This window comes from Micrasema longulum, unplaced genomic scaffold (assembly GCF_059751315.1).
Source record: "Micrasema longulum isolate JH-2025_06_02 unplaced genomic scaffold, ASM5975131v1 h1tg002648l, whole genome shotgun sequence".
In the NCBI taxonomy this organism is placed as follows: domain Eukaryota; kingdom Metazoa; phylum Arthropoda; class Insecta; order Trichoptera; family Brachycentridae; genus Micrasema; species Micrasema longulum.
In genome coordinates, this window is record NW_028279783.1 from 4,558 (window position 1) to 18,631 (window position 14,074).

The 14,074-nt window shown below is 33.2% G+C and overlaps 1 protein-coding gene across 3 annotated transcripts in view; it reads left to right on the forward strand.

The window, feature by feature from the left end:
* Positions 1 to 10,458: 10,458 nt before the first annotated feature.
* LOC148271785 (uncharacterized) overlaps positions 10,459 to 14,074 on the forward strand; it is a 191,983-nt gene continuing 188,367 nt past the window's right edge. For 2 of the 3 annotated variants that reach the window (XM_088240925.1, XM_088240934.1), the window contains exon 1: positions 10,459 to 11,841. In XM_088240925.1, coding sequence (XP_088097051.1) covers positions 11,045 to 11,841 — 797 coding nt within the window. In that variant the 5' untranslated portion in view covers positions 10,459 to 11,044. The remainder of the gene's footprint in view (positions 11,842 to 14,074) is intronic. The other variant, XM_088240928.1, reaches the window with a different exon arrangement.

A 14,074-nucleotide genomic window follows, 5' to 3' on the forward strand; every position in this document is an offset into this window, starting at 1 on the left:
AAATAAATTTAAATATGAATAACTCCCTAGGGAGGAAATCCAGCCAGTCTGCAAGCATTTGGACATACTCAAACATTGTTGAACTCAATAGGCCTTACTCTCACTAAACTTGGCATGTTACACTTAAGTATAGTGGTATAGTTCGGATGGGAATACCATCCTCATTATTGTGGTAGAATACCATCCTCATTATTGTGGTAGAATAAGGATGGTATTCCCATCAAAATTATACCACTATACTTAGGCGTAACCTTACGCCGAGTTTATGAGTAAGGCCCCTTTGTGGAATCCGTAAACTGAAAGGGCCACCACTTTGCACGGTATTTTGAGTCAACGAGATTGATATTTAAACATATACATATATATGACCACCAAGGGCGTGTGGTGAGGTTTTTGATTAAAGAAGTACTCACTTGGCACTAGGTACATAGATAAACTATTTATGTACCTACCTTCTATCAACACAATGATTCTAAAGTGCTTTGAAATAAACCAAAAACCAATTTTATGCTGTAGACAATTTCACCATAAAAGAGCTATATTTCATAGTTTTATATAATGATACTATCGCGTTAACCGATTTAAGTGCTAAATTTGTTATAAAACAGTCACAATATTTAAAAAATAATCATAGATAAGTTTGTTAGAACTGCTTCCAAAGAGCTTGTAAGATCTCAATTTGCGCGTGCGCAGATTTATGAATTTTGTGCTAGGCGACCGATTGTTTAATTTCTTATTTATTGTATTTTTTTGTTTTGCATTTTTTGTTTATTTTTTTGTTTATTTTTTACAATATTTTGTAAACTTGCCAAACACAAGAGCTAGACTAGACTCTTTTTGGCAAGTTCAACCTTAAGTGTTCCATTTTTTTAAAGTATTGTTTTTTTATGCTAATAAAGGTTTTTATTTAAAAAATAAAAAAATTAAATGTAAAATACAAATTAATTATACATATTAGATTCATAATAACCACATAAATTTCAGTGCCAATCTCGCAGATAGTAATATTTATTTAGAGTTTTTAAGTCAACTGTGTTATCTCGATTTGAGATCGGGTTACCAATCTTCTAACGCATTCAACTACTGATTTTTTTTGTTTTAGAAATCTAACCCGTAACTTGTATCTAGGCGAATGAAAAATACAGTTCTGTGTGCAAAATAGAATCAGAACCCTGGACGAGTGTTTTCAACTCGATGGCTACTCGCAGGTTAAAATCCTGAAACAGAAAATCGATTGGGACTAAGTCCGCCTCGTAGCGGTTGACGCGTTCGACTTTACGAATACCTTCGTTGAGGTCCCGGGTTTGATTCCTCGCAGAGTTGAAGTAATTTTTTTTTGTTAATCATTGCATGATTTCACTGTCCTTAGTCAGATATAAAGCGTAAGACTGATCACATTGCCTTCATCTAAAACATGATCGAAGACTTCGAAGTACGCTGCATGTGGCGTAACAACATAGTGACTATTAAATAAAATGACTTTTTTTGCACCACATCAAGCCAGGAGGCCCAATCCCAGTGTAGAATTTACAGCACAGAAAACCCAGGCTCGAGGAAAATCACGATTATTTTTTGTGCTCTCACCGAGAAATGATCCCGAAACCTTCCGCGGGTCAGTCAGGTGTCTCAGCTATAACACCACGGAGCCCGCTTAACTATATCAAGTAGAACAACTGTTGGCGGCCTCCTGTTAAATGGTTAAGTCGCTTGACTCACGCAATGAAGGTTTCGGGTTCGATTCCCTGTCAGAACACAGACAGAACAATAAAATGTATAAGGTAGTAACATTATGTGTAAATCTCGTGTTCCATTTTCTAATATATTTTTTAATTCATCACTTTTTCTTTGTTCCAAAATGATACAGAACCACAAAATTCCTCAAACCGGCGATGGCTTAATAGATTTATATAGTACACATTTATTACTCCTTATTTTGTAAATATCATTAGATACTATTTTTTTAACGATGGAATACTGTAAACTCTGTATCATTTTTATGTTTGTGGTTGTTGAATGACCCCATGCTTTGTTACCATATATTAGTATAGCCTCTACCAAGGAAAAATAAATAATTGTATGTGCACTTTTAGGCAGAATAAAAGATAACTAAAAATACGAACTAGAGTCCGCAATCGATCACAAAGGTTAGATATTTGACAATTCCATTTAAAATTTACATCTTTATATATTCCTAAATATGTATATTCACTTTCAAATTGAATAGCATCGCAGTTACAGTGTAATGGAATTTTATTATGTAGACAGTTAACATAATGGGCAATGAAATTTTGAAGTATATATATATCACCTCCTACTAGAAACTAAAGAACTTCTTAAACAAACTAAATTATTGAATTATGACATTATTAAAGAATCAAATAACAAATTAGAGATACACTATCTTTATTTTGTTATACCGTGTATTAATTCATAACTTATCTGTATTATAATTTTTTTATATGTATTAATTTTAATTACGTGTTTTTTTTTATTGATGTGTGTCACAATATTTATAAATCTATCTTTGTATATGATTTTAGTAAGTCCCAACTTAACACGGAATTTTCTGCCAAGTCAAGACATGAAAATAACAATTGTGCAATAGTAAAATTGTGCGTAATAATAAAATAAGTCAAATGTAATTGTATTGTGCAAATTAATGAAATAAAATTTCTTAATTTGCACAATACTGTATCAGAAAATATTTTTTATTTAATAGGATGTATGTCTTCTTTTTGCTTTTATAACAGCCTGAACACGTTTTGGCATGAAATTAATTAAACTTCGGCAATTTCCTTTTATTCTGTCACCTGAATAACAGCTTCTATCATCTTTATCTTTGTGGTTTAGTCCAATTGTTGTATCCTAGATTTACAAATCGCCCACAAATTTTTATAGGGTTAAGGTCAGTTGAATTTCCAGGCCAGTCTAAAAGAGTTATCTTCTTATCATTATCATTGAAATACTTAAGCATAAACTTCGATACGTGACAAGGAGCTGAGTCCTGTTGAAATACAGTCCCACCATTAGGACAACATTTACTCAGTTTTGTACTTGAGTGCTGCTCCAATACAGCTTTATACTTTAGACTATTCATCATTCCTTTTATTGGTATCAAAGATCCGGTCCCCAGATACGAAAAGCAGCCCCAAAACATCTTCTTCACACGATATTTCACCGTTCGGTCAACATGAGCCACAGTAAGTTTTTTATCCCCACTTTTTTAACAAATTTTGTTCAATATTCCTGCACGAGAAAATGGGTCTTATCTGAAAACAGCACCTTCCTCCAGTCTACTATAGTCCATTTGGTATATTTTCTAGCCCAAGTGAGCCTTTGCTTCATCATACGTGCCGTTGTTTCTTCTGTTGTCGAATTGCTTTTCTTCCAGATTCAATGAGTCGTCTTCCTACTGTTGAGTCACGTATCATCACCCAAGTGGCTGCCAAATCTCGTTGAAGTTTGTTTGGAGTTTAACTTACTATTTCTGATTAAAGATATTTAATCTCGGACACTAGTTTTCTGGTTTTTTCCACATTTTCCAATTCTCTTCGCTTCAATTGTCCTTGTTTCTCTTTTCTGCTTAATACTCCGACTCACAAAACATGTATGTTCACTTAAGGTTATAATATTTTCCCTTTTCCTCAGCGTGATGTCCATGATTTAAACTAACTCAAAAACACTGCGTAATATGCAAGCAATTTATAAAATTAGTCCTTTATTGAGAAAAGGTGAAAAAAACAACAAATACCAATATGAGCTCTTAAAGAATAAATGAACTGTAAGTCATAATTTTTGGCGCTAAACAACTGTCATATTGACATATGAGTGTTGCTATACGTAAAAAATGACAAAAATACTCCAATTCCATTAATTCCACAATACCGTATATTATGTATTCAATAAATACATATTATAGTACGAAAGTACGAAAAAATACTAAAATAATACTGTACAAAACTCTGATTAAACCAATGCTGACATATGCCTCCGAAACCTCGGTTATGACAAAGAATATTGAGGGAACCATTGCAGCTTTCGAAAGAAGAATCCTCAGAGTTATCTATGGCCCGGTGAGAAGAAGCAACCATTGGCGTCGTCGCTTCAATAGGGAGCTATACGAAATCTACGGAACGTCCGATGTAATCAACTCCATCAAGATGGGAGGTGGGCTGGCCAGATAATTAGAATGGTCGACGAAAACCCCATAAAACGTCTAACTCGCTCCGTGCCACAAGGACGACGAAGACTAGGAAGGCCCAAAATTGCGATGAGGAACTGGAGTGGAAGGGCAGCAGACCGATAAGAGTGGAGGAGACTCCTGGTTTCAGCTAAGGCCCCCCCAGGGCTGTCGAGCTTACGATGATATACACATTTTTTCCTACACACAATTAGTTATACCCAAAAGGTCATCTCGGTATTTAACCTTAAATGGATCAAAATGTATTTTCAAAACCATTTATACAATTTATTCATTTTGTATTTACTACAAGAATAATACAGGCATAATATAATGAACATACATAATGTGCCTAGCACGTGGTTGACGCTTTAACCTATTAATGTTTAAAGTCATTATTTTGAAGGGCGTTATATTTAAATTGTTCATTGTCCATATAATAATGTATTCTTTTGGTCAATAAATATTTACTTTTGTGTACTTATTCCTTTTTCCAATGAATATCTCAAAATGAATTAAACCTTTGTGTTTTCTTACGTAATGTTTTCACAGTAATAATAAGAATTCAATGAAATTATTAAAAAAATGGTTCGAAAACGCTAGGATTCTTGAGAGGAAACGCGGTCTCGCTTTTTTCAAACAAACTTAATAGTTTTTTTTTTTTTTTTTTTTAATTTTTCTTTTTTTTTTTACTAAATACATTATACATTTTTACATTATACATTATAAATTTAATAATAATAGTTTGTCATCGGGTGCTCAGACATTAGTTTTAATTAAGAATCGAATGAAAGAGTACAGACATAATATTGTACACATAAAATAATTAGCTAATATTATTTTGTTTTTGATGCTTTGAAAAATAAAACATATTTAAAAAGTAGGAAAATCGAGAAAAATAATATAATTAAAATTAAAGAATAGCCATTTACTCTAATAAATTTTAAACATAAGAAAAAATATACATAAACATGCATAAATAGTGGGTGCTCATAAATGTAACCAAAACAAGTCAAAAAACAAAACTAAGTAAATCGAAAATTTTAATTCATATCTGCAGAAAAAAAATACCTATTAAAATGAAGGTTTAAAATATGTAGGTAAATAGAATAAAAAAGAAAGGAAGAAATGAAACGGTTATAAAACAAAAAATATACAAACATTATTACTAATTTAATGTCATTCACAAAAGTTAGGACCGAAGACACCCTTGCTTGTTTATATAGTTTAAGCACATCTTTTTATCAATTCTAGCAGATATTTGAATTAATTTCGTATCCTAATTTTACTCGTGGAATTTTCAAATGAATAAATTATTCCTGTTTGGTCTGTTTGGTCTGTTTGAACATCCACAACATCGAGAATTCACGCATATTACACGTGCATAAACTGGAAAATATTTTCAACTTAATTATACTTGATGCCCAAAATCCCCTGACTCTGTCAACCCAAGTCACGAAAGGGTCGAGAGTTTCAAATACCTGGGAGTAAATGTTACGGAAAATGGCAGCCATCAAAAAGCACTAGGAGTGCGGCTAGGAATAGCAGGCGCCTCATTCAACAGTATGAAGGCTGTCTGAAGATCGGATATTTGCTCTGTGAAAACCAAATGCCGCCTTTATAACGCCTGCATAGCACCTATTCTCCTCTGGGTGCAAATCGTGGCATCTCACTAGGGCCTAAAACAGAAAAATACTGAGTTTTGAGAACAGGTTTCTCAGAAGAATCTCGGGTGTGCGGTGGTTTGACATTGTGCGGAATGAAGTAATAAAAGCACACGGACGCAGCAAACTGCGGTGACAACTGTCATCAAGCGGAAACGATACGGTTGGCTGGGTCATGTACTGCGGATGCCTCCTGAGAGCCTTAACCGCGCTTGCCTACTTTACAAGGCATCATGTTCCCGGCGTCCTGGACGTCCACTGCTGACTGTTCGTCGGCAGTTCGTGTCAGAACTACGAGACGCGAATCTGACTTGGGAGGATGCATAGTAGCTGGCAGCCGACAGAAATGCCGGGAGGATCTTCGTGGACCCCAACTAGGGAGCGGACATGGAATGCTGATGATTTAATTATTGTTGGAAAATGATGTATGAGCACACTCGGTTAACGCCGAAGCATTTACACATTTTGTAGGTGCAATAAATAGTTATCTCTCGACGCAATCAGAGACCGCCCCCAATAGAGATTTTTAAATAAATTCAGCCCTCGCGTGGAAGAGTATCCACAGCGTGTAGGCGATATCTTCTCACTATAAAATCTGGAGATATAATTAGATTATGGATCCAGTGGAAATACCGAACCTCTATTAGCTTACATGGAGTGTTAAGTGCAACACATGCAAACAAACCACTACACCGTTTCCCTGTAAGGGTAGGCAGAGAAGATAGAACGCCGCATCACTATCTTTGCATACAAATCTCGCTTCCTCTACATTCATACATCTCATGCCCGCGCGCCGATTATGTTTAGTAATAATTTAAATCGTATTAGTTATAGATCTGATAGTGTAGTGTCAATTCCAGGATGCAGAACTAAGTTCGCACAGAGGCACTCCTTACATGTTGGTCCAAGATCATTCAATCTTCTAACCAAGGAACTACAAAACATCAAATCACTGGTACAGTTTAATGTAGGTTTGAGATCTTGGATAAGCATGGAAGGAGCAGATAGACACAATCTTAAAAAAAAAAAAAAAAATTAAAAATAAATGCTTACTGCAAATAAATCATATATTTGTAATATCAGCATATGTTAATTTGGTTTTTCTTTTATTTTTCTTTTCTTTTCATGGTCATGCCATACCATGTATATGTGCTATAAACTTTTTAATAATTGAAAAAGGAACGGCACACGCTCAGACGCTGTAGTCTTTGTGGGCATTTTTCCAATTCGTATTATACCTTAATTTTAAGATGTATTTTTCTAAAGTGTATTTTTGTAATATTATTTCTATATAAATGAATAAATGTATGGAAAAATAAACAAAATAAATTAAAAAAAAAAAAAAAAACCATTTTTTACATGTTTATCTTCAAGCATTTGTTGGATTTGGTCATGCCATGTCTTTCTCGGTCTTCCTCTATTTCTGCATCCACCAACGTTCGCATCGTAAATATTTTTAGACGTTCTTTCGCTGTCCATTCGCTCTGCATATCCAACGCAGAGCTTATCTGTAATTTTTACTCTTACGTTAATTTTTGCATTAATATTTGTCGATAATGCTTATCGGAGTGTTTTTTTTAATTTTTTTTATTTTTTTTTTTTTATTTTTTTTTGTTTTTTTTTTTTTATTTATTTATTGGGGATATCAACAGTAATACATGTAATACAAATATAACAAATAACATATACAGAGAATAAAACCAATGACAGATATCCACAGAAATACATTAAATACACGTACAATACATACTAGTGTGTTTGTGTGAGTGTAAGTGAGTGAGAGGGTGGGTGTGTGGGTGTTATATTGGAAAGAGGGTGTCAGGTATCGAAAATATAAATAAATAAAAAATATTAAGAAATAGAGATAAAATTTAATAAAATAAAATAAAACTTTATTATTGAAACTAAGTATAAGACAAAAAAGTATGTTTTAAGACGCGCATTTTAAATGTTATTTTTTTACAATCAAATGGATCAATAAGGGGAAAGTTCAAATTATATTCACTAGCAAAACGTATAAGTGGAGAGTTCTGGGCATAGTTCGTACGAACTGCTGGCACATGAAATAGAGAGCTCGACGTATGACGGGTGCGGTAGCCGGGGACATTTAATGATAACTCTGACAGTTAAGTGCAATTATTTCAGAATTACGGTTTTCAAATTAATCTCTCGTCAAGCAATGTGGCCACAAGCCTGGAAACAGTTTTTATTTTCGTATTATTAATTAACATATAACAACAGAGATGAAGAAAATTTTAGAGAAGCTAAAATAGAAGTCAAGGCATCTACAGGGCGTATGATCTGTCGTTGGCTGGTTTAAGTGGCCACTTTATACACTGTGTAACCTTTACCATTCTGCCCATATTTTAACATCTAAATTTCTTCAATTCTGCCATCTGTTAATGTTTGTGAAGTTAAAGAGCTGAAACCTTTATTTTTGCGGGTGAGATTCATCTTATTGAATTATTTAATCTACATACTAGGCAACGCCTGAAAATTATATAAACATATATTTTTTCATGTTTTTCTACTTACTTCTTCATGGACCAGGTAAATATATATATATATATATGTATATGTGTATGGATGTATGTGTATGTGTGTATGTATATGTATCAAAATGTGTATTTTTATTTTTATTTTATTTTATTCAGAAAACATACAAAATAAGTATTAAAAAAAACTATTTTTTAACATAAAAAGACCAATTAAATTTTCATAAATTAAAAGATATAAACATTAAATGTGACAAAAAAATAAAAAAATAAATAAGAATTTTAAGTGAGAAAAGAATAATTGTTGACATTTGCGTTTTCCATGGAGGTAATAAATTAAAATAAATAAAAATACCGAATGTACACTCCGAGCCATCCACGCACACACATGAACGCACATATAAAACATACACAAACATATACATTACATACGGCACATATACATAGCATAAACCACTCAAGATGCACATTCAGCAACTATCCCAAATAATCGACCCCAAGAAGAAATTTTCTGTACAAATGCAACGTGCGGTTAAAAATGTCTACATCAATACTGAGTCCGTTATAATTTCTACAGGTACGTCTAATGAATGAATTCGAGGTATAATTGTTTTTACAAGTTGGTATATAAAAAAGGGAATTTAATCTAGTATAGCGAAGAGGACAACGGAAACCAATCTTTTGTAAAAGGTACGGCGAATATTATTGAGAATTTTGAAAAGAAAAATTAAATCATATGTAAGGCGCCTTTTTTGTAGTGATTCTATTTTAAAATTGATCAAAGATGCGCCGTAATCATTTTCAATGTTGCCAAAACGATATTCCAGGCTCCTTATAAATTTCTTTTGTATTTTTTTTAATTTGATTAATATATACATTATATTGAGGGGACCATACTAATAAAACGAATTCGAGTTGACTCCGCACATAAGTATAGTAAAGAAGTTTGAATGTATTTGGTGATGAGAATGGCTTGGAGATTCGTAAGATAAACCCTAGAAGTCTGTACGCCTTATCTACTATTGTATTTATGTGATCTCTAAATAAAAGCTTATCATCCATCAGTACACCCAAATCTCTCGCTTTCATTGAACGATTGACAATTTTCCCAGATAGTTTGTAGTCAAATAGTATACTTTTTTTCTTTCGAGTAAATGACATGACAAGACATTTATCAGAATTCAATAATAACTAATTGTCCTTGCAATAGCAACAGATTCTAAGTCAGCTTGAAGAACGTCGCAATCATTTATTGAAGACACAATTTTAAATACTTTATTGTCATCAGCGGATACCAAAAAATTTGAGTTTTGAATGTATAAACTTATATCATTGATATAAATAATAAAAAAAAGGGTCCAAGATGCGAACCTTGAGGGACACCTGATGGGATTGGTGTATACGAGTAAGTTTATATTTTATTAGTCTGTGCTTTTTATTAACTTGTAAACTGTTATCATGTATTAAAATGTAATTGCCTAGCTTGGAACGGGGTATGTTCCCTTGTTAGCTGGGCAAAGTGAACATAAAATTGTATTTATGATAAAACGTATAAATAAATAAATAAAAATAAACTTACACACAGGCCATGCCTTTGAGATTTTTTTTTGTGTTTATGTAATAGTTTTTTTGTATTTGGAACTTATGTATACCTCTTGTAAAATGCAAAGAACAAAAAAAAACAAAATAAATAAAAAAAAATTTTTTAATATGACTGGCAATGCTTTGCAAAAAACATTGTAGTATTTTTTTTTGGTTATTTTAAATTATTTGTACTGTAATTTTAGGACAATTAAAATAAATATTATTTAAAAAATTATTTTTAAAAATTCTTATTTTTATTTTTTAAATAACAACAAATGTATAAAGTACACACAGTATAAAGTAAACACGTTATAAATGTTTTTTATTTCAGTAAAAAGAAAAAAAGTTTATTTAATAATATAAAATTGTAATTTTAATGTGAAGTATTTGCGTGAGTATTTAATGAACCTTGGGATTGAATGTCTCTGCCTTTCTTACTTGGAAGGAATGATAATAATTATTCCGAGACTGTAATCACGTAGAGTACACTATAAAATCTGGAAAAATGTAAATAAGCCTAACAGTTCAGCGTTTACTTCAGTCGGAATTCTCAGCCGCAGCAAACACTAGACCAGACTTAGTATTTTAGTGTTCATGAACAAAATAGAACCACTCTTTATTGGTTTTTACTAATAACAACTGTTAAAAACTATTTAAATTTTTGATTAAAAATACTATGTAGTTGTGATAATTATCAGCACGCATTTCCTGCTCAAATCATTTTAATAAGCGTGTTTAAAATGTATCTTTGATTTAGTCGTTACATTCGTGTTGTATTTGTTGAAGTGTGTAAATAATTTCTCGATACTTACCTGTTTCCGTTTGAGTGTAAAATTTTCTCGTTTTTCTTTCCGAGTATCTTTACCAATGCACGACTAGGTTTATACATAATGTATCTTTAAAGTGTTGTGTGATGTGATCTCTATGACATTTTAAGTGTGAACGTAGCGTTATGTAACCTGAATATATGTGTGTAGTTTCGTTCCACTTTTCTACGTGACTACGTTTTGGAAGTGAACATACAGAGGGGAGTAATGTTCTGAGAAATTGGAAAATAACTACATCGTAAATACTAGAAATAAGAAAACCTTCGGAAATTATTTTGAAACTACTCTTGCACAATGGATTTGGAACGATTTGTACTGGAACCTTCCTTAGGTCATATTCTCACTCTACGGAGATCTAGTTTACCAGCACGATCGTCCACCTCTCCCGGTGATCAAAGCTCGAAAACTCACAAAGATCAAAATGATATTTTCTGGTGGCCAATGCCAAAACCGAAAACGGAGTGTACCATCACACCTCTCCCTAATTCGGAACCCACTCGGAACGACATAGAATCGCGAAAAAGAAGTAGCTCCCAAGGCAGCAAAGATCTTTTTTCATTTCACTGGAGAAAAAGTAGCCAAGAAAATAAACCGAAAGTGCTAGAGGAAAATTGTACGTCCAATATTGTAAATGAAGAAAAATCGAAAAGGATAGGGGGGTCTTTACAAAGTGAAATCAAGGAATTGTTCATCGATAAGCCACTTTGGTTCAGAAAAAAAGGCCAAAAAGATTCAAAGGATAACTCTCCAGCGGGAGATGCAGTATTGTTAGAAGAACGCGAATATACTATTGATGGAGATAAAGAATTAATAGAAGATGATAAGCTGATATCGGTTATTGAAACACCTCTAGCTGATACCCACAAATCGTCAGATAAGCCGGAGTGTGGAAGTACAAATGATGACCAGAAACTCGGTTCTCAGAAGTACGATAATAGCTCTGAAGCAGATCACAGCGGGGATTTGCTCTGGCACAGATCACATAATTCTCAAACCGAACATAAGGATTCCTTATGGAACAAACGCCCGAACGTTTTTGTCAGCTTGAGGAACCGATTTGCAAGCTTTAGTGGAGAGTTGCCCGAAGTAAGGTAAGTGATATTTTAACTTGATTACAAAATAAGAAACCTTAACCCAAAGGTTTAATAAATTTGTAATGATCCTCAATAATTATCTGCATTTGATGCCTAAAATTTATTAAAAGCTATTATTTTCTTTTAATTTTAAGTTTATACTAATAATTCACCTAAAAAACGTTTTTGTATTTCAAAATTAAGATGTGTTTATAATTAACAAGCATTATATCATATTATTATGAAATTATTCTTTCTTATGTAAAACACTTAAACTATAGAGCTGAAATGCATTCAACTGTATTCAATCCAATAAAAATGTATTTTTTTATATTTGAATAAATAAATTAACATATTACAACAGAGATGAAGAACATTTAAGACAAGGTAATATAGAAGTCTAGGCATCTACAGGGCTTCTGACCTGTCAATGGCTGGTTTAAGTGGCCACTTTACACACTGCGTAACATTCACCATTCTGCCCATATTGGAACATCTATATTCCTTCAATTGTTTCATCTTTTGATGTTTGTGAAGTTAAAGAGCTGAAACCTTTATTTATGCGGGTGAGATTCATCTAATTGAATTATTTCACCTACATACTAGGCAACGCCTGAAAATGTTATTTTTTCAATTTCAATACTTCTTCATGTTCGCACCCGCCCAGGAGCTCAATCACAGATGGCTATCGACATGCTAAAAAACGTGCTAAGTATTTGAGCAATCACCACGAACAATCATGAACACGCTGAAGTTATCGCGGTCGCGTTGCAAAACGAAATTCAACTTCGGTCAGTTCAAGAGGATTGGTTGAATCTCGCACACGCCTTCTTTCAATTTTTCTCGATGCATTTAGCCGGCGGTCGGCAAGCCAAATGTTAAGAAAAGCAGTCGCCATAGTAATTGTTTGTAACTTGAAAACGAAATAACAAACCGGCACGAGATTACACGCGTGTTGACTTTTTTGATTTGACGTTTGACCACGGACTACGGATACGGAACTTATCTATGGCGTTATGCAACGCGACCGCTTTAACTTCAGCGTGTTCATGATTGTTCGTAGTGATCGCTCAAATACTTAGCACGTTTTTTAGCATGTCGATAGCCATCTGTGATTGAGCTCCAGGACGTCACTAGTTGTCGTCGCTGAGTTGTCCTCCTCGTGGTGTAGTGGTCAGCGCGTTTTCCTACCTTGCAAGATGTCTCGTGCGCGATTCTCGACGTGGCATGAAATACTCTTATGTATCTTAAAATGTGTCTTGAATGGCAGCCGAAGCGTGAGACTGATTATCTTACCTCCATGCAACAAAAATGATCAAGATACGCTGCGATTGATGAATCAATATGCACAACCAGATGCGGGAAGGAAATGGTGATGATGGATTTAATTATTATGAATTTAATCCTTTCTTATCTCGAGTCTTCAGGTGTGAATAATCATATTTATTACCATATTGTGTTTTTATACGAGTAATATATAAATAGAAAACACCTGCATTAATTAAAGTTTTTTACAACCTGTGTAGATAGTAAAAAGATAGCGAAATTTTTAAAAATTTAACTAAGTTTGAGTTTTTTTAATAATTTGAACCCCTGTTACTTAAACATAAATACTTTAGTAAAATACATAATAAATAAACAAATATAGAATAATGTAATGCTTAAGAATATAAATAATATGGGTACCAATTGTATAAAGTAATATGTTTATTAGTCTACATATGTGTATAGTGTTTGCGCGCAGTTATTTAAAAAAATGGTTTTACATTTTGAGTCCTGCGTGTTTGGCATTAAAACATTAAATATTTTTGGAGCAATTGCATCATATTGTTATTTTCACTTAAAGAGGTTGATACGAGCAGTCGAATTGTGTTGGTATGCGAGGGTTTACATTTTATTCAGTTCTTTTGACCTCACTTAATTTATCATACAATTACAGCAGTAGGCACCCCACAAACAACTGTCTTACATCCAATATCTTAAACTCAGCGAATCGATCTTCTGTTGGAAACCTCGAGGGTTTTTCAAGAATGATCTTTATGATCCATTTTTGTGCTTTTTTCACAGGTTCGAGGATTGAACGAAAGCAATTGAACGTTCTTATGCAGAAAACAGCCAATCTGGCTGACCACACAAATGTATTTGCAGAAAACAGACAGATCTAATATTTAATGATACCTCATTCAAACTTTGAATGTATGGCATGAAATTCTGTATTAAAACATGTTTTTTACTACAGGTGATTTGAAAT